The 26906-nt window shown below is 42.9% G+C and overlaps 1 protein-coding gene across 2 annotated transcripts in view; it reads left to right on the forward strand.

Annotated features, from left to right (window-relative positions):
* Positions 1-15731, forward strand: part of PAPSS1 (3'-phosphoadenosine 5'-phosphosulfate synthase 1) — a 53900-nt gene extending 38169 nt beyond the window's left edge. For both annotated transcript variants that reach the window (XM_035112135.3, XM_088660469.1), the window contains 3 exons: positions 761-1029; positions 8389-8618; positions 15010-15731. In XM_035112135.3, the coding sequence (XP_034968026.3) occupies positions 761-1029; positions 8389-8618; positions 15010-15148 (638 nt within the window). In that variant the 3' untranslated portion in view covers positions 15149-15731. The remainder of the gene's footprint in view (positions 1-760; positions 1030-8388; positions 8619-15009) is intronic.
* The last annotated feature ends 11175 nt before the right edge of the window (positions 15732-26906 follow it).

The following is a 26906-nucleotide window of genomic DNA, read 5'->3' on the forward strand; positions in this document are numbered from 1 at the left end:
TGAAAGGGAGGGGCTTCACCCTATGTAGTGACTGATTCTTGCCAGTTTTGATAACTTCTAAAACATGTTTAGGGCAAGGGGGCAACTCGGTGCTCCTGTTTGGGGTTGGCTTTTTTGTGGTATGCCTATAACGCATACAGAAATTCCCTTGATTCAAGGGAATATGTTGATCGGCCGAGCCTCTTTTGATTCTTAGTTTTGCCACTCTTTTATTTTCAGCCATTTATCTCATTGAGAGCTATTTAAATATCCCTGCCAGAGCTCTCATCGCTCAGTTGACAGCATTGAGACATTACATGACCAGTGATGAGATGCGGCAGCCCTGTGCTTCTGGGCTGCCATTTGAAGGATCCTTGGCACCAAACGCAGGTGACAATAGCGCTGGAAAAATGTCATGTGATTGTAGAAAATGCCAGGCAGCCAGCCACTGGCTGAGACTTTAAATATTCCCAGTAGAAGTACAGCCCTGTGTAGTAGAGTTCATTGCAGCAGCTTTGTTCTTTGATCTCTCAAATGCTTGGCACAGCCAAGCGGACAGTTGTGTTGACGTATCTCTCTTCAGTCGTCTGGCAGAGTTCCTGTCACCCACCCACTCCTCTCCCAGCAGCATTGGGAGCGAAGCCTTTCTGCAAATGATAGACTGTGCAAGGTCTGAAACTGAGGCCTATAGAACATTGCAGGCTGCTTGCCGCTGACGGCTTCTGCCTGAATCAATAACCGTCAAGCATATTGACATCTCTCTCTCTCTTTCTCTCCTTAGACGCTGTCTTCGCCTTCCAGTTGCGCAACCCTGTGCACAGCGGACATGCCCTGCTAATGCAAGATACTCATAAGCAGCTTCTGGGTCGAGGTTACAGGCGGCCAGTCCTCCTTTTGCATCCTCTGGGGGGCTGGACAAAGGACGACGATGTTCCTCTGTCGTGGCGAATGAAGCAACATGCAGCAGTCCTGGAGGAAGGGATATTGAACCCAGAAACAACTGTGGTGGCCATATTTCCTTCTCCCATGATGTATGCTGGACCAACTGAGGTATAATGAGTTGTGTGTTTCTGTTCTTAGTTTGTCCCAACTGATTTCCTGATGTTCGTTTGTCAATGCGGCCGCCTTCAGAGACAACCACTACACTACAAAAAACCCTTGCGCGGTGGTTGCGCTGCGAGGAGTTTCCAGAGTTTGGTTTCAAGGCCTTAAATGGGAGGTCCTTCAGAAACTTCCTGTTTACACTTAAAGGGGCTTGTTGTGCCATCCCTTCCTCTCCCCTTTATTTCAAAGGCCTTATGAGTGCTCTTTAACAGGTTGAATCGTGGCCAAAGCTGAAAGAGCTGGGTTCTCTTCTTATTCCAATGTTTTTCGTCTGATCTACATGGAGTTGAGGAAAACAGCTGAGAAGGGAACGTGCTTTTGGCAGGCTCCTTGACTGAGCAAATGGCTTCGAGGCATGACATGCAGTGCTATAAAGATGCCTTTCTTTCAATCTGCGATTTAGAAATGTTTGAGTTGCTTCATGATGGGGATTAGCTTTTTTATACCCTATTGCCATTTTGCATTTTGTAAAGCTTTTGAGGTCGTTTCACTTCTTTTGCCTCTCCTAATTTCTTAAGGTCCATTTGCTTTTAGGCCATTTACCTTGCTTGCTGGGGTGGTGCTGGTGGAGAGTAAAAGGCATGCAGAAGTCAGAACCACCTTATTCCCAGGATTCAGGTGAAAGATATCCTGCCACTTTTTTTTGATGATCTTTCTAATCTGTGCCCTGTCCGTATTTTGAAAGAGTCTCTCACTTGATGGACTCTTCAGCCTAGGGGAGAAGACTGGACTAGGGTGAGGTATCATGTAGGATAGTAAACTCTACTTGGGACGTCTTCTGTCCAGGGAAATTCTACTGAAAAGGTGCTAAACTCATAGCGTCAAAGCTGTGGGGTCTTGCATTGTTAGCTAGTTATCATGCCCTTTGTGTGTGTCTAGATGTTCTAAAAAGGTGTCTGCCTCAAATAACTGCAGTGGGAGCTTTGCAAAAACTCAAAACAGAAAACTATAATCTTAAGGATTCTGATACTTGGGCAATGCAAGTGTTTTTTTTGTGGAGAATTCCATCCTTTGGATCTCTGGCATCTTCGTTTCAGGCTTTCCTTTTCAAGACTTCCCTTATCTCCATTTTGCATTCCTAAAATGCTAGTTTATTCTTGGAAGAGCACTGCCAATGCATATTTTCAACACTTCACACTATGGGCTGCAATCTGGAACAGGGGTTGGTTAAATCCTGTTCACTACAATGGAAACAGATAACATGCCCGATCCCTTCACTACTGGCCATATTTATTGTGTTTTCCGAAAACTTTGCATGTGAACGTGCTTTCCCTTGTGGGCTTGAGATGTGCGTTTGGAGAAAATGGAAGCAAGGAGCTGAACAAAACCTGTACACACTGTTTTCAGTCATGGATGCAAATAAAAGAAAAAATGTTCCTTAATTTATGCCGCGTTTTTCAATGACCTCAGAAAACCACTTGCCAATAGTGTGTTTTAGACAACTAATAAAATACAACTCTTCCTTTAATCATTTTCTGTAGGTCATTTGGAAGACATTGGTACCAGATTTGTTTCTGTAGCACAAATGACTTGCAGAACAACAGACAGCTGCTAAGCCAATATGGTTATCAACTGTCTGAACATGGTTTCCCAGTCAGTAAAGATTTAATGGACATGTTTTGTTAGTCTCAATCTGACATTTATTTATTTTTTTCAAACGCCTTTAAAAACAAGCTTTTTATGGGGTGCTGTCCAATAAGCTAGGAAATTGTGTTTGCAGCCTATAGGTTTATTACCTATATGATAGCAAAGGATATGTTTGAAAAGTACAGATACTTTTGCAGGAGCGGGGTTGGGGGAAATCCTGAATGCTAAAATCATTGGGGAAGATCAGTGCATAGCGGCTTGTGTCTAACACTGCTTTACTATCAGTCTTTTGGAAAACAACCTTGATAATAAACCTTATTGATTTTTACCAGTAGGATGGGAATCTTGCTTCCTTTGCCTCATTGTTGTTGTTTAGTCATTTAGTCGTGTCCGACTCTTCGTGACCCCATGGACCAGAGCACGCCAGGCACTCCTGTCTTGCACTGCCTCCCGCAGTTTGGTCAAACTCATGTTCGTAGCCTCGAGAACACTGTCCAACCATCTCATCCTCTGTCGTCCCCTTCTCCTAGTGCCCTCCATCTTTCCCAACATCAGGGTCTTTTCCAGGGAGTCTTCTCTTCTCATGAGGAGGCCAAAGTATTGGAGCCTCGGCTTCAGGATCTGTCCTTCCAGTGAGCACTCAGGGCTGATTTCCTTCAGAATGGATAGGTTTGATCTTCTTGCAGTCCATGGGACTCTCAAGAGTCTCCTCCAGCAAACCTAAAGCAAATAATTTTCCAAATCTGCCCTAAACACCCAGAGCTGGAGTGGCACAGCTGTGCGCCAGTGTTTAAATAGGATATACGGTACTGGTGTAGAGCAAACTCCTAAAAGTTTGGGATAACAAGGGGGGGGGGAAACCCACATGTTTTTGAAACATACCTCCCTCCAGCTGCAGCATAATCTGTAGTGCATGTCCCTCCTTTTTGTGGTCAAGGTGAAAATGTTTACCACTTGTTCACTCTGGCAATTGTTCAGATTAGCCGCTGGCTGTCATACTTGCACTCTGTTGTGCAGAGGGTTTGGGTGGTAAACTTCTTTTCCTAGTAATCAGTGTGTTTTATAATGTCGCATTTTAAATAATAATGATAATAATAATAATAATTTGCTTATACCCCACCCATCTGGCTGGGTTTCCCCAGCCACTCTGGGCAGCTTCCAACAGAAAAATGAAAATAAAATAATCTATTAAACATTAAAAGCCTCCCTAAACAGGGCTGCCTTCAGATGTCTTTTAAAAATCTGGTAGCTGTTTCTCTCTTTGACATCTGAGGGGAGGGCGTTCCACAGGGTGGGCGCCACCACCGAGAAGGCCCTCTGCCTGGTTCCATGCAACTTGGCTTCTCGCAACGAGGGAACCGTCAGAAGGCCCTCGGCACTGGACCTCAGTGTCCGGGCAGAACGATGGGGGTGGAGACGCTCCTTCAGGTATAGTGGACTGATGCCGTTTAGGGCTTTAAAGGTCAGCACCAACACTTTGAACTGTGCTCGGAAATGTACTGGGAGCCAATGTAGATCTTTCAAGACGGTGTTATGTGGTCTCGGCGGCCGCTCCCAGTCACCAGTCTAGCTGCCGCATTCTGGATTAGTTGTAGTTTCCGGGTCACCTTCAGAGGTAGCCCCACGTAGAGCGCATTGCAGTAGTCTAAGCGGGAGATAACTAGAGCATGCACCATACTGGGAGCCTAATGTGTTTTGAAGAAAGTTGTGAGTGTGATGGTTGCAGGGATGCCCAAACTTTTTTCAAAGAGGGCCGGATTTGATGAAGTGAACATGCGTGAGGGCTGACTGAAGTTGTTGAGCTTTTCGGGGTTGTTGACCTTTTTTTTTTTTTACAATTTTACCCCAAAGTTTTTTTAAAGGAATTTACCCCAAGATATATACTGCCATGGGGGCTGGATTAAATCAACCGATGGGCCAGATTAGACCCCTGAAACACCTGGTTTAAAGCTGACGTCTGGCTTGCAACGTAATGTGCCAGAAAAGGGCTTGACTGCATCTGTAGTGGCACTGATGTGTTATGCTAATGTTTATTTCTGTGCTGCCTTTCAGCCAAAGAAAGCCCCCAAGGAGACTCACAAGAGATAAATAAAATAAATAATGTTAGATACCATAGAATCATAGAGTTGGAAGAGACCACAAGGGCCATCCAGTCCAACCCCCTGCCAAGCAGGAAACACCATTAAAGCATTCTTGACATATGCCTGTCAAGCCTCTGCTTAAAGACCTCCAAAGAAGAAGACTCCACCACACTTCTTGGCAGCAAATTCCACTGTCGAACAGCTCTTACTGTCAGGAAGTTCTTCCTAATGTTTAAGTGGAATCTTCTTTCTTGTAGTTTGAATCCATTGCTCCGTGTCCGCTTCTCTGGAGCAGCAGAAAACAATCTTTCTCCCTCCTCTATATGACATCCTTTTATATATTTGAACATGGCTATCATATCACCCCTTAACCTTCTCTTCTCCAGTCTAAACATACCCAGCTCCCTAAGCCGTTCCTCATAAGGCATTGTTTCCAGCCCTTTGACCATTTTGGTTGCCCTCCTCTGGACACGTTCCAGGTTGTCAGTATCCTTCTTGAACTGTGGTACCCAGAACTGGACACAGTACTCCAGGTGAGGTCTGACCAGAGCAGAATACAGTGGTACTATTACTTCCCTTGATCTAGACGCTATACTCCTATTGATGCAGCCCAGAATTGCATTGGCTTTTTTAGCTGCTGGATCACACTGTTGACTCATGTCAAGTTTGTGGTCTACCAGGACTCCTAGATCCTTTTCACATATAGTGCTCTCAAGCCAGGTGTCTCCCATCCTGTATTTGTGCCTTTCATTATTTTTGCCCAAGTGTAGTACTTTACATTTCTCCTTGTTAAAATTCATCTTGTTTGCTTTGGCTCAGTTGTCTAATCTATTAAGGTCATTTTGAAGTGTGATCCTGTCCTCTGGGGTATTAGCCACCCCTCCCAATTTGGTGTCGTCTGCAAACTTGCTCAGGATGCCCTCAAGCCCATCATCCAAGTCATTGATAAAGATGTTGAATAAGACTGGGCCCAAGACAGAACCCTGTGGCACCCCACTAGTCACTACTCTCCAGGATGAAGAGGAGCCATTGATGAGCACCCTTTGGGTTCAGTCAGTCAGCCAGTTACAAATCCACTGAATGGTAGCATTGTCTATCCCGCATTTTACCAGCTTCTTTACAAAAATATCATGGGGCACCTTGTCAAAGGCCTTGGTGAAATCAAGATAGGCTACATCCACAACGTTCCCTTCATCTACCAGGCTTGTAATTCTATCAAAAAATGAGATCAGATTAATCTGACATGACTTATTTTTCAGAAACCCATGCTGACTTTTCGTGATCACAGCGTTCCTTTCTAGGTGCTCACAGACCGTTTGCTTAATGATCTGCTCTAGAATCTTTCCTGGTATTGATGTCAGGCTGACATCCCTTAACCTTAACCAGATAAAAATATTTTAGGCAGTATTCAACACACCATGGAAAAGCTTAGAGGACACACTAGCCTGGAAGCTGTACAACAACTTTATTATTTTTCTCCAAGAAGAACAGAACAGCAACAGGAAAACTCCTGATTCTGCTGCAGTGCCACCTAGTGACTAAACTATATAATGGCACAATCCAAGCACATCACTTTACTATGAAAAGTCATTTTCTTCCTAAATTTTGTAACTTTGCCTTTTGTGTTTTGTTTGTGTTGTCACTTCTGGGTAGATGAGAAATTCTGCAGTCTTTCACTACTGCAGAGGAGCTTGCAAGCAAGGGGGCGAGGGGGGGGAAGATGAGTGAATGCTAAGAAGTATAAACCGTTGTCAGCTTGCAGTTCTGGAGCTATTCTTACGCATCCAGCTTAAAATAAATAATTTTTGTTGCAAACACTTTTTATTAGCAATTTATTTTATTATGTCAAAAGGATGTGAATTGGAAATCTCTTGGCTTGAATAAGCAAAATAGTGTTGTTGTTTTCTTGAGCAGAGGTTCTGGAAAAAATTAGGAGGATCTCGGCTTACTACTTCTCTTTCCTCTGTGGTTGTGCAAAAGCCTCAGAAACTCAGAGATGAATAAAAGATCTCTAACAAACTCACAAAATTCATCTCATGATTAGGGCTGCAAAGTTAAGATTTATTGATTGGTTAGATCATTCTTATTTTTAAAAACAAAATCTGTTGCTTGACTAAAAGGGTGCCCTGGCTAACTCTTGTTGTTTTTGTTTTAAAAAGTGTTAAAAAATAGAAGTACATGCTCAGTTGGTTAGAGCATGGTGCTGTGATAACTCTAGGGCTGCAGGTTTGATCCCCGTATGGGACAGCTGCATATTCCTGCATTGCAGGGGGTTGGACTAGATGGTCCTCAGGGTCCCTTCCAACTCTATGATTCTATAACTCTATGATTCTAAGCCTATATCTTTCCAGGTTTATTCTGATTTCAAATAAGGGTTAATATTATGGCATAAAATGGTAGCATTCAGATTGACTGGTAACATAGGAAACCCTCCTACAACATAAAGGGTGTAATAATAATAATAATAATAATAATAATAATAATAATAATAATAATAATAAAATTATTTATACCCCGCCCATCCAGCTGGGTTTCCCCAGCCACTCTGGGCGGCTTCCAACAGAAAAATAAAACACAGTAATCTATTAAACATTAAAAGCCTCCCTGAACAGGGCTGCCTTCATACCCAGCAATTACTGTAATTTTCCATGTATAAGACAAGGATTGTTTATTTAAAAATTATGTTACAAATTGGGGGTCGTCTTATACACGGATAGTGCAGTGTGGGGATGGGCGCTTGGTTGCTTCTGTGAGCAGGAGATGGTCACTGGCGATCGGGTAGGTGATTGGTGGCTGCGACAAGGGCTGTTGTAGATTGGTTGTCGCTGCAGCCATTGCGCAGGTGATTGGCGGGTGCTGGTGACGACCAGGCAGACGATTGGTGGCTTTTCCGATGCATGAGATTGCCTGTGTTTGCCTGGCGGGTGAGTGATTATCAGGAATCCCCCCCCCTTAAAAAAAGCCCAACAAGTCTGGGCAATACTTCCCCAACAAAGCTTAACAACTGTTGGCAATCTCCCCCCATTTTCTTAATTTGGAGCCCCCCAAAATAGGGGGGGCATCTTATACACGAAAAAATGCGTATTTCTCTGGGCAATGGGTTCACTCATGACCTTGAAACCAGCTCACCAGCTTTTTGCTTTCTGCTTCTACATGCCATCCCACCAACTTGTTGCTCTTAAGAATCCATTTCCCCTCCTTGCCCCATGCCTTCCCCCTTTAGCCAAGCAGAGTGAATGCATGGCTGCGATTGAAAGCCTTGCTTGGCACTAGTCTCTGTCTTGTCCAGAGGCATGCTTTCATGGTCACTTGATCAAAGGGGAGCTAACTGACTCAAATGGGTAGCCTCCCCTCAAGAGTGCTAGTTTTGACTCCTGGCAGGAAGGTTTCTTTGCCAAGGGGCCGTCTACTGTTTTAGGGAACTGCTATACAAATTACTTTTAAGTATTGCCTTTCCGAATGGTGTGTGTGTGTGTGTGTGTTCACCCATACCTAATAAACAAGTGGGTGACCACAGTAGCTCTGCTCTGGGAGAATGTTATTTTGCTTTCTTGTACAGCGAGCGACTCGCTCCTTCTCCGGTTTCCATGGTTCCACCCTCGCTTCTGCTAACTTTGCTTTTCCGATCTCCTTCTAGGTTCAGTGGCATTGCAGGTCGAGGATGGTAGCTGGAGCAAACTTCTACATTGTGGGTCGGGATCCTGCCGGCATGTCTCATCCCGAGACTGGAAAAGATCTCTACGATCCAACCCACGGTGCCAAAGTGCTGACTATGGCGCCAGGCCTGATAACGCTGGAAATCGTACCCTTCAGAGTGGCAGCTTATAACAAGAAAAAGAAATGCATGGATTACTATGACTTGGAACAGTAAGTTTTTTCGGTTTAAGAGCTGATTAATGTCCCACACAGGACGCAGGAATTGGTGATTTGGGATTTGGCTGTGCACACCAGCACGTCTCAGCATATACCTTCCAAGTAAATTCTCATTTCTCGGGGTCCAAGGTCCATTCATTCCTGTCTTATTTAGAAACCAATGGTCCCCCACAGGAAACCATTTAGCAATTTTAAGCTGGTATCTTGTGAACTTTGTATACCCCCCTCCCGAAAACCAGCTTGAATCTGCGCTGCTCTGAATTTGCTTTGCCATTCTGGGTGGCCTTGGAATGAAACCAGACTGTTTCCCTGCATCTATCATACAAAATATTGCTTTGCCATGATAATGTAGGCCATGTTTCAAATTTTTGTTTCAGACTTCTTCTTTTAAGAGTTTTGTTTCAGGTTACACTTGATACTGTTGTTCAGTTTTACAAGTTTCTAGGTTATGTTTCAATTTCAGTATGTTTATAATTATGGGTAGTTCTTTTGTCTGTGGTACCTGTCTAAAATCCCTCTGTATAAAATCTTTAATTTTTTGTTAGCACACTTTATGCAGAATGCTGGGTCATGTAGGACAGAAAACAAATGCAAGGTAGGCTGTACATTTCACGCCACTGACAGATTTAAAGAAGCCTGTTTATGCTTCTGATAGAAAAAACATCCTATTATCACAGTAAATAAAGAAACCTAAAAAAGGGGACCTCAACAAAAGACAGTAGATCAGTTGGTTTATTTTTATTCATTTATTTAATTTAAATATTTATAAGACACACTTTCATATAAAATATTGTTGGCAAGCAGAGGCGTTATGTTGCAAAGTTGGTGCATAATTTTATAAACTTCTGCCATCTCACCTCTTACTCTCCTCCTCCTCTAAGCTAAAAAGACCCAAACATTGCAACCTTTCTTCATAGGGAAGTCGCTTCACCCTTTTGAATGTTTTGGTCACTCTTCTCTGAACCTTTTCCAGCTCTACAATATCCTTTTTCGGGTCACGCGACTCTACACACTGTATTCCAAATGCAGCCTACACCAACAATTTGTATAATAATAATAATAATAATAATAATAATAATTTATTATTTATACCCCGCCCATCTGGCTGGGTTTCCTCAGCCACTCTGGGCGGCTTCCAACAGAAAAATAAAATACAACACTATTGTTAATGATACTGTTTAAGTTTAATTTCCGAGGTTTTTAATTAAGATATGCTGCATCATGGAGGAGATTAAGGGGGGGGGAAACGGCAGTTTCCATAACATCACCTCTCGTATGAGAGGCAGAAATAAATTCTGACACAATTTCAGCGCAGAATGCATTTTTCAGCATGAGTTGCACATGCAGCCCTAGTGACAATCCTGTTCTGGCTGTGTGCACAGTGTCACAAATCCAATAGCAGACATATTCTGTCATCTATTGGGCTGGTTGGTCACACAGGGTTAAGTCCTCCGTTAGAAAGCAGGGCCAGTGAATATGGTGTTTCTTCTGGAGCACACACACACCAGTTTCTGGGAGGGCCCAGTCAGAAAGCGTAGCTGGGAGTTAGCATTCTTGTTTTTATGCTCTGTAGCAACGTCACTCTTATTTGCCTCGCTGTTTCGTGTGGACAGGCATTGTCTGTCACACAGATTAGCACCTTGGATGTCTCGGCTGGGAATGGTGTCTGCACTCGGCCTTCACTCGCTCGCAGCCAAGCTCTGCCGCGAATCAAACCCCCGCGAAGTTTCCAGAGCAGCCTGCCTTGTGGCGCAGGTGGCTGTTTGCTGGTTGGTGGTGGCCTGGAAAATTTATACTTCCCTTGCTGTGTAAAAACAGCTCGCTGCGTGCTGTGTGCCCTTTTCCATCCGTGAGGCACAGCGGTGGTGGAAAAAAAGAAAAAGCATGCGGCCGGGCAAAAACTTCCAAGTGGTTCTTAATTAATTAGGCTGTGCCGATGTGTTTACTGTAGCTGGATTGGAAAGAAGATGGCTGGCAAGACGTGAAAGCAGAACTCCCATTTGGAATGGTGTCTGCAGCATGAAGCGCAGATGTAGGGTGAAAGATTCTCAGAAGAAGGTGCCTAGGGAGCGGAGCTTTAAATCCGCCTTCAAAGGGGAAGCATGCCAGCTGACAGAGCTACACACACACACAAAGAGAGAGAGAGAGCGCTTGGCACTCTGGGGGAATATAAGGCTTTGATTGGCCTCCTTTCCCCTCTTTTAATCAAAAAGTCGGAACAGAACAAACTTGTAGCCTTTTTATTATTCCGTTTCCTGTGCCAGACAGCAGGTCATGCTCAAATCTTCTACATAAATATGGGTATTGTCACTTGAGGAATTTTTGATTAAACAAAATGCAACGTTGGAGCAGTTTATTGCCTGTAGAGACAAGCAGTGGCCCTAGAGCACAATGCAGATTGCCTGTTCTTCTCTCCGCCTTCCCCTCACCCAGCGCGATTTGTATTTGAATCCGAAAGATGTTTTTGAAACCTTGGCAGGCACCCGCCATTTATTTTATTTTTTGCAGGCCCAATGCGCAAAGTGGAAAATTGGGAAGGAGTGTGCATAGGGAATGTTTCACAAGGGGGAAGTTAAAATGGGTTTAGCCTTTCCAGAGTCCTAGACTCAGTCTTGGACTATCAATACACAGCCTGTTCCTCAATTTTGTAGGTAGCACTTTGGCAAGACTACTGGGCGATCCAGGCAGTAAATACAGTGGGAGGGCTTTTGAAGTATTGAAAACATTGATTGTGATGAAAATTTGCCAGTAAACACACACACACACACAGAGAGAGAGAGAGAGAGAGAGAGAGAGAGAGATTGGCCAGTTATCAGACTGCATATGATGAAAGAACATCTGGCCTATTTTTTTAATATTTTTTTTTTAAGAGTACATGTATTTGGCCATGTGAGGATGGGTATATATTACGAGACAAGACTTGGCAAGTCAACCATATTGTTTTGGTGGTGCACAGATTCATAAGCTTTCATTGGAAGAGTACTGTACAATTTAGCCACAGGGTGCTGCTCAGAACAAGCATTGTTCAGCATGGAAATGTGTCTCGTAAAAAACTCAAGAGTAGTCCCTTTGGAGAAGTTAATGGTTCTGTGTCTTTTGCAATATTGGATGTCCCTTTATTCCTTGCAGAGTTTTTGTATAGCTCTAGGAAGTTTATATCGGCTTCTGGAGCATATGTTGTTGGCCCAAGAGAATGAGAGGTGGTTGCCACACACATGCTTCTTGACTGATGGCTACAGTTTAGCAGGAGGGGCCTTTAGCTTCAGAATGCAGTGATTAGTTGGGGATGTAGGGGATGAGGTAATCATTTTGCTGAGATGGATTTAGAGCAGTGTGACTGGTTCCACCACACTGGGCACTGAGCCTAGGGGACACCGCAGGTCACCGCAACTATGACATAGTGATTTGAGCAGGCGAGAGGGGTTTTTTTAGGGGGGGGGGATTTGGCCTTGCACAGGGCACTGCTGAAATTTGAAAGACCAAAGTCCAACCCTGCTTTTTAGATCTTTTTGTCACAAGCTGTATAGGACTTTGCACACCAATGCCAGCACCTCAAACCTATCCCAGTAGCTAATTGGCAGCCAGTGATGAAATATTAAGTCCTTATAAAAAGCAAAACATCGTACGGAATTTTAAAAAACAAATGTTCCTGCCCCAAAGATTGCAATTTAATAAATAGCATAGAAATTTTAAAAAGAGAAATTGGATACTCATCTAGCCAACTTGAGTATAATCGAAGCCTCTATTTGCTAAGGTTCCTAAAGGATGAATGAGTTGAGTGGACCAGATCTCAACAAGCAGAGAATTGCAAGCAAAAGAGAGAGTTAGAAATCTTCTGCTTAGATAGGAAAGGAAAAAAGAGGACCCAGGTCCAAACAAGTGCCTTGAACAGGACCCAGACATGAATGAATGGGCTTCAAAAAGGTAAAATATGAGTACAGTGGTGCCTCGCTAGACGAATTTAATTCGTTCCACGGGTCTTTTCTTATAACGAAAAATTTGTCTAGCGAATCCCATAGGAATGCATTGAATTTTTTTTTGAATTTTTTTTTTGCCCATAGGAACTCATTAATTGAATTTCAATGCATTCCTATGGGAAACCACGATTCGCTAGACGAATTTTTCATAAAACGAATTCGTATAGCGAGGCAACCTCCGCTCGAAAAATCCTTTCGTTAAGCGGAAATTTCGTTAAGCAGGACATTTGTTAAGCGAGGCACCACTGTATACCAACTCAAACCTGTTCACAGTCAAAGTTGATGGGCATCATCAAGGACTGCTCTTCATGCAGTTCTGTCCGACAGGGGCGATAAAAAAATTGCAACAATCCCACCTTGAATTGCATACAAAAATAACTGGATATTGCAACTTAATATCCAATGAATTAAAGATGTATGCCGCTGTTCTGTTGCATGCACTGTGAGAAAAACGTAGTCCCTGTTTGCTAAGTGTAGCTTAATATCCACGCAAACAAACGATCCCCAGCAAACATTTGGCTTCTATTCTCCCCCTCCCACCACTACCACCACCCTGAGCCATATCCAACTGAGGTCAGCGTTTGGCTTGTATTTCAAACAAGCTAGCAGAGGATGAGTAACAAATAGATGCTGCAAACTGAATAAACAGAGTAAGTAAAACCATTGCATTTTATTGTTGGATTAATCGCTGTTGCTTCAGAGGATTTAGAAGTTCCCATCTCTTTGCATCCTTATTTTTAATTTGCTTTAATAAAATTCAATCTAGGTACTTAAAAAAATTAAAATCCCATGGTGACCTGGATTTCTGGTTTTTGCCCCGTGGGTCCTTCTGGCAATTTGATAAATGTTATGTTTCTGACTGAATGAAAATATTTTCCATTCTAGGAAAGTGGCTCCACTCTTTTATTTAAGCCAATAATTGCCATGCTGGGTTGCATAATACTATCTCCCATAGCAGTCAGCCGGGTATCCAGGCATTGATGCCCACCTGTTTTATTTTTCAATCTCAACACTTGTACCTGGAGGGATATTGCTTCTAAGAATAGCAGTCCCTTTATCAGAGTCACTATGATAAGTACCATATATACTCTCTCTCTATATTAGCTCTATCTCTCTTTCAAATCGGAACCAGTGAAGGCGGTGATGGTCCTGTGTGAGTGCCTGGAGGCGGTTGGAGGATGGATGGCGGCTAACAGATTGAGGTTGAATCCTGACAAGACAGAAGTACTGTTTGTGGGGGACAGGAGGTGGGCAGGTGTGGAGGACTCCCTGGTCCTGAATGGGGTAACTGTGCCCCTGAAGGACCAGGTGCGCAGCCTGGGAGTCATTCTGGACTCACAGCTATCAAATGGAGGCGCAGGTCAATTCTGTGTCCAGGGCAGCTGTCTGTTAGCTACATCTGGTGGCTGGGGAAACCCAGCCAGATGGGCGGGGTATAAATAAATAAATAAATAAATTGTTGTTGTTGTTGTTGTTGTTGTTGTTGTTGTTGTTCTAGTTGTTGTTGTTCTACTCCGTCTAAGAAACCAGAAGTTTAGATTTCTTACATCACATTCTGTAGCAATGAATTTCATAAGGTGATTATGTATAGAAGAACCAATGGTTAATCTCGGCATCTTCTCTCTCTCTGTGTGTATGTACGCACACATGTGCACACAAACACATACATTTGCAGCAGACCTATTAGTGTGGATCCTTGTGCCATTAAAACAGCACCAGCCACACCCAAGAGGAAGACACCAGCTGGCTCGAGGGTACCTGGAGAGTTACAGAAGTACAAAAAAAGGGGTGGGACAATCCCTCCAAATGGCCCAATGAGAACTGAGAGTGCATGGTGGCCATGGAATGCCAGCTGACTGTTGGAGGGGGAAGAGAAAGGGAAGATGGAATGGACTATATGGTGAAGGGCATGGCTGGCTGGACCTCTGAACAGGAACATTCCAAAGAGTGACATTTTATTGTATGTCCAGCTTGTGTATATGGTTTTTCCTATTTGTTCTATTTATTACTGCATATAGAGATGCTGTAGAGCAGCAATTCCTGCACCTCATGCCTCCAGATCAGGCTTCCTCAAACTCGGCCCTACAGATGTTTTTGGCCTGCAACTCCCATTATCCCCAGCTAGCAGGACCAGTGGTCAGGGATGATGGGAATTGTAGTCTCGAAACATCTGGAGGGCTGAGTTTGAGGAAGCCTGCTCCAGTTGTTGGACTAAAACTCACATTATCATTCCTGACGGTTGGCCCTGCTGATGGGATCTGTAGTCTGACAACATATGGAAGGCCTTTAGGGTCTAGACTGCTCAGCAGTGGGCACTTGCAGATCACAGTTGTATTTTTAAAATACAAAGTATAGTCGAAACTGTTGATTCATCCTCCCTCCTTTTGTTTTTTTGCTTTTCGTTTCAGCCACGAAGACTTTGAATTCATTTCAGGAACTCGCATGCGCAAAATGGCTCAGGAAGGACAAAACCCTCCTGAAGGCTTCATGGCTCCCAAAGCATGGACTGTGCTGAAAGAGTATTACAAATCCTTGGAAAAGGCTTAGGCTACTTATTTGTTGCAGATTAGCCTTTGACGTTTGATTTATTAGCAAGAAGGAGGACCACACAATCGCCGTTTTGGTGCTGCTTTGTTGTCGTGTCTGTCAGGAAGCATTTCCTCTAAAAAACACCAGGCCCTTTCTCCTTAACTTAGCATCGTTTTCTGCTTCTCTTATGGGTTCCATTACTTATTGGCTCCCAACAAACTGCTGGTTCTAATGTCTTCTATTTTTATTACAGTTGATATTCTTGCAGTACGTTTTCTAAACCTCGCCTTTCTAAAACATTATTATACCTCTGTGCCCTGCAGTTCTCAGTGCTGCTGAAACTCTCCCCCTCCCTCCTTTCACATTATTTAATGTATATCATGTCTTTTTCTGTGTGGGTATGTTGCTTTTCATAGTTTACGGGCTAGATATGGCAGTTTGATTATACCAGCTAGATATAGGTGCTAAATCGAATCAAAACGAAAAAAGATTTTTAAAAAGATACTAACCTTGTACTTTTCAGCCAATGCTCTTTGAAGTTCTTGTATGGAATCTCCAGAATAGACTACACTGTATTGCAAATTAAACTTTCTGTACCAAATCTGTGAATTTTGTGGTTGCCAATCCTCAAGCATTACTGATTTTTTTCCTCACATACTTGTAGTAGGTTTAACACAGTTGCCTGCTTGTTTTTTTTTAAAAAAAAGTTTTGCAATATTCTCTCCAACCTCGCCCTGGTCTACTAACATGACATTAATATTTTTTAGTTGTTGAAGAGCAGGTTGTCACTTCCATTGGATGACTATCACTTAAGATACACTTTTAGGGAGTAGGAGCAGGGGAGCTACTTCAAAGGTGCTTCCTTGAACCTCACTCGTTTCTCCTTTCAAAACATGATGGTAACATACCCTTGATATGGGAAAGATAGTCAGGAATGTCAATGTTTGCTAGGTACTGTCTCCTCGTTACTTAGACACAATGAGTTGTATCTAGAGATGTTCTGCTCCCAGTAGACCCACTGCAATTAATGGACCTAAGTTAGCCATGCCCATGAATTTCAGCAGGTCTATTTTGGATGCAACCCCCTAACATTATTTACTGAATGTGCTATGGTAATCACTAGTGCTGTTAGATGGGGGAGGGCCCTACCCCAATGGAGAACCCAGGTTTCTCATGCAAAAGGTCCCAGGTGGCAACTCCAGATGGAGATGGGGGAAAGCCCTGGAGACTCGCTACCATCAGCGTGGACAGCACTGAGTGAGGTTGACCAATGGTCTTAATCTGTATATATGGCAGCTTCCTACACTCATCTCAAGTCCTGATCATTCTAATTCCACAGCGAAGTGCAGTCATACCTCGGTTTAAGTATGCTTTGGTTTGAGTACTTTAAGTTTAAGTACTCCACGGACCCATCTGGAATGGATTAATCCACTTTCCATTTCTTTCAATGGGAAAGTTCGCTTTAGGTTAAGTACACTTCAGGTTAAGTACGGACTTCCAGAACCAATTACACTCATACTTCGGGTTAAGTACGCTTCAGGTTGGGTACTCTGCGGACCCGTCTGGAACGGATTAATCCACTTTCCATTACTTTCAATGGGAAAGTTTGCTTCAGGTTAAGTAAAGACTTCCGGAACCAATTGTGTACTTAAACCGAGGTACCACTGTATGTTGCAGTTGTAGGTGCGTAAAAAGCTAAACTAAGCTGCTCAGTATAAACACCAAAGAAAATGAGAAGAGCCCATAGGGTGCTTTTCGATGCATTTGTTCTTTTAATATTAAGTGAGTAACACTAACAGAGACCCTAAACTGCGGGCAGAAATAGGGCAATGCAAAGAGAAAATTGAGGAGGAAGAAGGTGGGAGGAATGTAATTCAAATTATTTCTGTATCCTGATGGGTAATGTCAACAGAAAAAAAGGCAGAGTTTAAAATGGCTGTGGAAAAAATGTGGTAGGCTTCCAAGACTAAGTCTGGGAAACCTGTCATCTTCGAGACGTCGTTGGGCTACAACTCCCACCAGCCCCAGCCAGCATAGTCAGAAATGAGTTAGAAAGACCCTAGGCGGAGATTTCTGAGAGTGACTTCTGCTTGAGATCATGGGACATTACATTAGAAAATGTTGACCTATGGTAGGTGTTCCAATTGCTTTACTCTTGAGTAAATGAGCTCCTATTCATATTAACTTTACAGAATGCTCTTCCCACTTAACAAAGATGATGGTATAGAATGCTGATGTGCGACAGCAAAACAGTAAAACTGGGCACTTTATTCCAGCAATTGAGGAATTTCCAAGCACATGCTTGGCTGCTACATCTTTGAAAGGGATGAGGAGGAACAAGTCATTTTCTGTTTCTGCATTGCTTTTGTAATGTCCAAATAATGTACTTGCATATCTGCCCCATAGGGAGATGTGTGAGTTCTAGATACATTGATAGGGCAAGTGAATCCCATCTTTCAACTCCAGGCACTGTGGAAGACACTAGAATGGCTTCTTGGCTCCTGTTAACTCCTGCTAGATTTACTGGTCCAAATTGTCTCTTGAAAACCAGTGAAGTTTTCCACCTGGTTTCTCTGAAGCAGACTTGCTTTTGAACCTTCCCCAAAGCTACTCCGTATATGACAATCTATCCAAAGACCCTCTCTTCTTGGATCATGCTGACAATCTTTTCAAGCAATGTCTTTGGGTCATTAACTTTAAATTTAGATACAAAATTCACGGAAGTGATACTTTTCCTGTCTAGCTATGGTCCTTGCCAGTGTGCTGAAATCTTCTTAATCTTACGCAGGAGGACCATATGTTTGTCCTAATCCTGCTGTAACCTTGGGACTTTTATTTGCCCCTATCAGAAATCATCCTGACACATGGAGCATGACTGTCTCAGGGTTGGGAGGTGGGGTGGAGAAGGAGAGTAATAAAATAAACTCTTGATAGTTTTGAAGAACCCTAAAATCAATGAAGCAGGAGAGTGGGGGACACTCTTCTCCTTTCCCCTGAAGCTGAAGTTAATGAGGTGGATGGAGTTTGCTAAATCTTGGGGTGAGGAGTTGAATAAGTGCTATAAAACCATTACAGTTCATCAATGAGATATCTATTCCAGATGATGCTTTCTTCTCTAACCTACTTTAAGTGACGTCAATTATTCCCCTGGGGTCAACAAAAAAAGCTAAAGGCTAGGTATATGCCACTTTGCAAGATGGAGGCTGCAAGTTGTTTATTTTTAAAGCTATATAAATTCACGTTCAGAATCTGAGGTCCTGAACTTGGATGGAGAAGTCGCTCTCTTAATGAAGATTAAGGATGCTGGCGTGGATCTGGGATGCTCGGTAAGAGATCTTAAACCCTGGTTTGCTCAATAAGTACTACCAGACGTGGGACTGTTGCATAAAGCTATTAAAGAAAAAGCCTGGAGCCAACCCAAAGGTCTACATTGCAAATAATACCACTAATAAAAATCAGTAAGGAGAAACCACAATGGATGTATTTGTGGGTTTCAGTTTTGTTGGTCTTTGATTGTCTAAGGAGATTTGCAAGTGAAGCACTGAAGTCAGCCCTGTTGACTGATTCTTAAAAGAAATGGGCCACAAAGACCTTGGTAAGCAAATTTTTAAATAGAAGCTTTATTCTAAAAGGAGCATCGTGTTTGGCAAAATGGCATCATACCCTTCTGGTGTGATCTTGGAAGGCGGTTTAGCAGTGGAAATGTGAGCCATGCTTAGTGTATTGGGGACTTACACCTCCAAGGGCCATATGGTGTGAAGTGACCTTCACAGTCCTCAGTTAAAGGGACCAAAATAACATTTCCTAGGCTCTTCTAAACTTTATTGAAATTCCCATTTATTTTCTCTCCCCATTTATAGAATGATCGTTGACTTAATGCTGCCTAATTTTTGTATTGCTTGTGTTTCTAGCAGGATAGGTCAGTGGTTAACTTCTGAGAAGTTCCACCATCACTATCCCATTCTTATTGATTAACGAAAGAAGGGAAATGATAAAAGTGGAAAAAATAGAAGATGAAGAGAAAGGGGCAAAACACGGAATTGGAACTGAAGACTGCCCATCTGCATCTTGCCAAATAATTATTGAATTCTTTGCATGGTACCATGGGAGCATAGCTTGAAATGAATGGGATTAAGTAGTCATGTTGATTTTAATAGGAGTTAAGCAAAGTCCCCTTCATGTGATGAGCAGGATGCAGGGGCCGTGCTGCAGGCTATGCCAGCTCCCACCTGCTGATGTTGATGCATTTATTGTGGCTGGCTAGCTGCTTAAAACCAAGATCATGGCCACTGGTCCCATCACCTCCTGGCAAATAGAAGGGGAAGAAATGGAGGCAGTGAGAGATTTTACTTTCTTGGGCTCCTTGATCACTGCAGATGGTGACAGCAGTCACGAAATTAAAAGACGCCTGCTTCTTGGGAGAAAAGCAATGACAAACCTAGACAGCATCTTAAAAAGCAGAGACATCACCTTGCCGACAAAGGTCCATATAGTTAAAGCTATGGTTTTCCCAGTAGTGATGTATGGAAGTGAGAGCTGGACCATAAGGAAGGCTGATCGCCGAAGAATTGATGCTTTTGAATTATGGTGCTGGAGGAGACTCTTGAGAGTCCCATGGACTGCAAGAAGATCAAACCTATCCATTCTGAAGGAAATCAGCCCTGAGTGCTCCCTGGAAGGACAGATCGTGAAGCTGAGGCTCCAATACTTTGGCCACCTCATGAGAAGAGAAGAATCCTTGGAAAAGACCCTGATGTTGGGAAAGATTGAGGGCACTAGGAGAAGGGGACGACAGAGGACAAGATGGTTGGACAGTGTTCTCGAAGCTACGAACATGAGTTTGACCAAACTGCGGGAGGCAGTGCAAGACAGGAGTGCCTGGCGTGCTATGGTCCATGGGGTCACGAAGAGTCGGACACGACTAAACGACTAAACAACAACAACAGCTGCTTATGTGTAAGTGCTCCTCTTCAACCATCCATGCTCAACGCACAGGCCTTCGGATTTGGGCCAGCTGGGCCTCCCCAGTCAGTGTGTTCCCTCCTTGCACACATTATATGCATGAACTTTTTATGGATTTGGCCACGGATGCTAAAGACCACCTCTTTCCCTACAGACCCTCCTAGGTGTTATGATCACCAGTTAGGGAGGACATGTCAGAAAAGTGTAAGATTATGTACGGTGTTGAAAAAGTGGAGAAATCTCCCTTGAACTTAGGGCTATCCAGTTAAGCTGAACATTGGAAGTCTTGGAACAAACAAAAGAATGTACTTCTTCATGCAGTGCAAGGTTAGACTAGAATTTGTTCCCAGAAGATGTGAGGACTGGACTAACTTATAAAGAAGATTAGACAAATTCATAGAGGATAGAGCTATATTCTATCTCCACTGTTGGAGGTGACTGTTCATCTGAATACCAGCCGCTGGTGATCAAGTTGCCTTATTTGGGTAGAGACTGCTAAACGAAGGGCGAAATTTGGCTCTTTCACAACATCATGTTACTGCTTTATTGCCAATTTAGAGACAAGAGAGATACTGGTACCGGTATATGCAAGAGTGACATTGGTGGTAGTAGGCCGCAGGCTTTTCATCTGGGGCTTACGACCTACCATGTCTATTTCTGGTCCTTTTAAAAGAGGCCTTTTGGGGAAACTGGTTGCTGACCAGGAGATTAGAGGCTCCTGAAAGTTCCTACAGCATGCCATGCAAAAAGAAAAGAAAAGAAAGCTTTTCTTTCCCATCTCCCTTTTGTTACGACGGGTGAGAGTGGCTGGTAGGGAAGCCAAGTTCATTCCTATAATGTCACCATCGATTTTCCATGTTTATACTGCTTGAACTCTTCAAGTGGAAAGAGGAGGATAAGGCTGTTCCCCTGAAAACCATCACCAGGTTTTAAAGCCACATCTGCAACTCCTAAAAGACAAGAAATGGCCCCAAGTATAAATCACTTGTGTTCGCCCATAAAATTCATTGAGGCTTGGATGGAATCAAAGGAACCTTTCTCCAAACTCCTTGTGCACAAGACCATTGTGGCGAACTTAACTATCCAGTATGCTTTACCCTACACACGTAAATAAATCCCAGTGGGAGTTAAGCAAGTACTTGAGCCGTGCATTGAATCTCTTCGTCATGGAGAATTTCACCCTCCATTTTATATAGCCATTAAGGAACAGCTACATCATTTGTAACCCTACCCTTGTATTTTTCCATTTTCCCACTCTCTGGTGGACTAAGAATGCTTAGTCTAGAGTGGCGGCTTTCCCAGATGGTTATTTGGGCCTTGGTCCTCCCTCCAGTTCCCTTGATTATTGCTGTTGAGGCATAATCAAGAATAATTGCTGCTTCGCATTTAATTAAGATTCATTAGGAAGGATCTGATGTGCTTGTTTGGAGCTAAGGAATCCAGAGGGAGGCTTCCAGGACCTGATATGCTGAGAGATGCCTTTGGCCATTTAATCAAGGCATCTGTTTGAATGGCTCTCCAGTGAAATATTGATGATCCCAACATCCCACCCTCCTTCAACCCCGAGGTCCAGTGTGGAAGTTACACAAGGGTGAAGTGAAATATATGTGACAAGGAGACAGAACTATAACATTAAAACTACTGTAGCTGTGCTTGTGAGATTGGTCTTCCTCATCTTGAAATCTGATTTTAGAAGTTATTTATAAGAAAACATCACTTTAGGAAAACTAGTTATTTTCTTTTGCTAGGGATAGGCTCTGTTATCCTGTTTTTACCTGGGGTCCATCCTTTTTCTGATCTTACTCTGGCAAATTTTCCAACCATTAGGAGTGTGTATATCTATAATCCCTACAGAGTTTTTTTTTAAAGGATGTGGCAAAATCTGCCATAATCAAGTGCTCTGATAAAAATGAAATTATAAAGTTTCCAATGTATAAGTTACAGAGCTTTGAGGATGGCATGCTCAGGAGGGCTTCATTTGCTGGAGCTAAGTGATGCTGGTACTACCCTCCAGGCTGAGACCTTGCAGTGTTAATGTGTTGAGTTTCCGCATCCAGAAATTCTCTCTCTTTGCTAACATGGTTAGGTCTGCTGGTATCTCTATAACAATTTTTGGTAAGTCTGACAGGCTGTTGTTCTCAGGACTTAAATGTTTAGCAACTGGTTGCTCCATTTCTTTGGTCAAAATCACAGATTTGTGGCTTCTGAAATGCATGTAGTTTTACCTACATACTGGATACGACATCCCTACTTTTTGCACCAAGTGTTATAGATCACTGTACAAAATAATCCAGTAAAAATTTAACTTCTGTTGGAGAAAGCGATGAGCACATAATGCCTGATTTAAATCTTCTTTATTTATAAATAAAACATGTAGTGCTTAATATAAAATAAAGTGGTTCACATATAAAATATAATTTTAGAGCTACAAATGTGAGAGTGCTAATCTGTTTCTCTAGAAATTGGAGTATTGTTTTTATTAATTAAACTATTAATAAAACCTACAATTAATAACAATATCATAAAAAATAAGAACAGGGAAAAACCCCACATTTTTAAAACAATGAGCAAAATTGAAATTGTTGAAGATAACCAGACTGATAGCTGGATCTTATTTCATCATTGGCAATTGGCCCGTACCCTCCTGAGGGTAGCAGTCTCGCTTAGAAGATGCAGAGGAGCTGCATGGCCTCAATCTATATTTGTCCTCCAACAACTTACCCACTCTCCAGCACCTGTTGTTTGTAGGTACCTCCTCACTCTGCCTAATGCCAGGGCAGACCTGGTCCCAAATCCAGTACAAACCCTTTGGGCCAGACTTAGTAATGCTTTGAGCAGACTCATTGAAATGAACAGACCTGAAGTTAATTATTAGTAACAAGTCCCATTTATTCCAGTGGGTCTACTCAAACTACTCCATGGCCTTCTCCTTCCCTGGCTCTTTCCACTCTCATATCCCAAATGGCTTCCTGCTCTATAACCTTTGCTCCTCCAGCCCTACTATTCTCTGCCATATGGTGGTACTTGCTCTTTTAAGCAATGCCACCCTTCGCCTCTTGCTTGCCCTTATTCCACCCCAACACACCTATGTGAAGCTGCCTCTCTCTCTAAGTCCCTCTTCAAACCCCACCTCTTCTGTTAACCCTGTTAGTCCTCATCGCCTTCTGAAATAAAAGGAAGCTCTGTGTAACTAAATGCATATTCCTCTCCCCTCCCCTCCCTTAATTACCTCACATGTGTTGCCTCTCAGGTTGTAAGTTGTCCTGGCTTTATTTTATGTGCCAGGTTCTCCTGACCACATTTAGGGAATGTGTGGGTGAAATGACCTTCCTTCTTGGGGGAACCCAGGAGGTGAATTCCATGCATAGGAGGTGGTCATCTTTGCTCCTTGTGGCAGCTAACCGCCATTTTGGATTTCTGAGAATGCCTCAGAGCATCATGTAGCCATTAAGAGATTTGGACTAGAATTGTGGGGGCCCACAATGTTTCTATGAAGTTCGCTGGGTGTCCTTGAGCCAGTCAATTTCTCTCAGCCTAAGCTACCTCAAGAGATCTGCCATGAGCATAAAATGGAGGTACATGTACTCCACTTTGAGCTCCTTAGGCAAAAGATGGGCTATTAATGTAATACACATTAACAATAAGCATTCCAGGACATCCTGAGTAAACCATTTCCAGCAGGAGCGGGGAGGATTTTTGGTGAGTTACGTATCACCTCATCTACCTCAAAATTATCTGAAATGGATTCTCTCACCTTTTGCAACCTGCAAAGGGGAGGGCAGGGAAATTGGTTTGTTGTGCTATTTCCTTTCAACTCTGATTCTAAGCTCTTTGGTAAAGAGAAACTCACCTCTTTTGTTGTTAGTCAATGGCATGACATGCTCATGGGTGCCATTATCAATGGCTCCTTAAAGGCTACTTGAAGCAATATTGAGTGAAACTAAATAAATAAATAAATTTGCTGAATGAACAGCGATGGACTTCAGCGACAGCTTTACATTTATTTTTAACCCCATAGCATGAGGTTCTTTGCTTTTTCCTGCCACGGATGCCAGAACTTTGTTTTTCTAAAGCTGCTCAGCTTTGAGTCAAGATTCTCACAGATTCCAGTATTCCAGTATCCAGATTTTTTTAAAAAATTAAACTAAAACCTTTCAATCAACATCATTTTTCAATTATGTGAGGAGTGGGGGCCAAGGCAGACAAAGCACGTGAAAGGGGAAAACTGATTTCCTCTTTTTAAAAAACGCACAATGTAACGTAAAAATAGCAAAATCTTTCTTTTTTGCACACACTCTGCATACTCCACCACCCCCCAAAAAAACCCGCCCTGTAAATAAAATAAATGTTTTGGCAGAGAATTCTAACACCAGTCATTGTTTTGCATTTTGTGAAATTTTTTAACAGGCAATTTCCTGTAATTTTGCAACGAGACATGTTACAATACGCTAAGCCTAGCAATGATTGGATGGAAAGGAGTGGGAAGTGAAAGTAGCAGATGCTTTCTTGTACCTCCGCTTGGACGTGTGTGAAGAGAACGAAGGGGCTACTTGAAGATGTTGGTTAAGGGTTTCAAGTTTTTAAATGGACTTGCTTTCGCACGTGAATTGAGCAAGAAAGATCCAGGCATTGCAGCAAGCTTCCTTGAATGCATCACTGTCTGAGCTGGGTCTCAAGAACTAAGAAGGATGCACTGGGGTTTTTTTTGTTCCCATTAGTAGAGCTATGCAATACAGAGCTTTGTGCATGGTTCTCTTGTGGGACTGCAGCCACAGCAAAGCTGGGGTGAGACACCATGTAGTCGCTGAAAAGGAGGCAGACAGGATTCAGCCACCCCCTGCTGCTTCTCAGTCTCAGCAGGTGAAAAGATCGTTGACTCCTTGCATCAAAGCTGGAAATACATGCATTTAAAAGAGCAGCGGCCACCAGCAAGAGAAGGAGACTTCCTAAATAGGAAAATTCCAAGCAAAATTCCTAATATTAAAATCAGCCAAAAGGTAGCTCTATCATCATCATCATCATCATCATCATCATCATCATCATCATCATTATTGCAGTGTTAAATAGCTGGAAATTAAGGGAAATAATTGTTTATAGTAGCCTCTTTCCCCTCTGCCTTTTTGGTGCAGAGCTAAGACATTATTTCAGCAGGCTGTCAAAAACACAGACCATGCGCCAGCAATTCCTATTTCTCTCGCCTTCCTGTTCTCTCTCTACCTGGCCCAAATGAATAGCTACGGTATAATGTACTGCACTGTGACACATACTGATGGAACAAATATACCCAGCTTTAAAATACACTGGATGCCACATTTAAGATGGAAAAAAGTGATTACAAACCAACACATGCATTAAAAGGCATACACTGTCCTATCATTTTCACTCCACATATTAAGACTAAGCTCCATGCAATACTAAATGTGATTTTAAATAATGCAAAAACTTGGATATAGTGGGAACAGTGATTTTCCATGATTGGGACAATGATGCTAATCTTTTCCTGCCTTGCTGGATGTCCCATTTTGTTTCTCACTTTCCCAGTCTTAAGTTTCATTTAGGTAAAGGTAAAGGGACCCCTGACCATTAGGTGACTGACACTGGGGTTGCGGCGCTCATCTCGCGTTATTGGCTGAGGGAGCCGGCGTACAGCTTCCAGGTCATGTGGCCAGCATGACAAAGTCGCTTCTGGCGAAACCAGAGCAGCACACGGAAACTCCGTTTACCTTCCCACTTCCTACTTATCTACTTGCACTTTGATGTGCTTTCGAACTGCTAGGTTGACAGGAGCTGGGACCGAGCAACGGGAGCTCACCTCGTCGCGGGGATTCGAACCGCCGACCTTCTGATCGGCAAGCCCTACGCTCTGTGGTTTAACCCACAGTGCCACCTGCGTCCCAAAGTTTCATTTGCCCCACTGCAAATTCTGCGTGAAAATTACTCTGCATTTTCATGCATATTTCTACCAATATCTGCATTTTTTTTTTTACACAGGTTTGTACACAATGTGGTCAAATCCACCCCATGCATTTGAGGTGGATGACTTCTCCCAAAGATTCCTGGGAACTTTAGTTTACTCCCCACAGATCTATAACCCCAGCATCCTTAAGAAACTACAGTTCCCGGGGAACCATGTGCTTTAAATTTGCTTTCAGCATGGGGTGGATATAACCAGTGGAACCAGCTTTGTTTTCACCCTTTTCCCTTTATTTCTGATGATTGGAAGATTGCCCAAATGTCTCAACAAAATCTCTCTCTCTCTCTCTCTCTCTCTCTCTCTCTCTCTCTCTCTCTCTCTCTCTGTGTGTGTGTGTGTGTGTGTGTGTGGTGTGGCTTGCCTTTCTTTTTTCTTTTCTGGTACTGCTTTTGATTTGGGCCTGCATTTCTTGAAACTATAAAAATCTCAATAAATTATATAACTTGAAGAACTAACAAACCTTCCCCCGACTCACCATAAGGGTTTGTGCTGAATGAGCAAGAATCGTAATAGGGTCTCCCCCCCCCCCCATCATCATCAAACCCCAACCAGACCTGCTGCTCAGATGTGACACACGCTCTGATCTCTTGCCCAAAATGGAAAGTGGGGGGCTGAAGGGAGTTTAATTATACGGCGATTAGAGACTTTATTCTAAGAAGGCAGCTATAGATTGCCAGTGCTTTATTGCAACAAGAGTGCCATATATATTTTGCACCCTCCCTTTCTATTCATATGAAGCTTGTTTGCTTCCTAAAAGGTAATCAGCTGTGGTTGCCAATTCATTCTGTGGGAACCCAAAGGCATCGGGCAACTGCTAACTATTGAAATGCTCCTGCTCGT

Source organism: Zootoca vivipara, chromosome Z1 (genome assembly GCF_965207765.1).
Source record: "Zootoca vivipara chromosome Z1, rZooViv2.hap1.1, whole genome shotgun sequence".
Classification (NCBI taxonomy): Eukaryota; Metazoa; Chordata; class Lepidosauria; order Squamata; family Lacertidae; genus Zootoca; species Zootoca vivipara.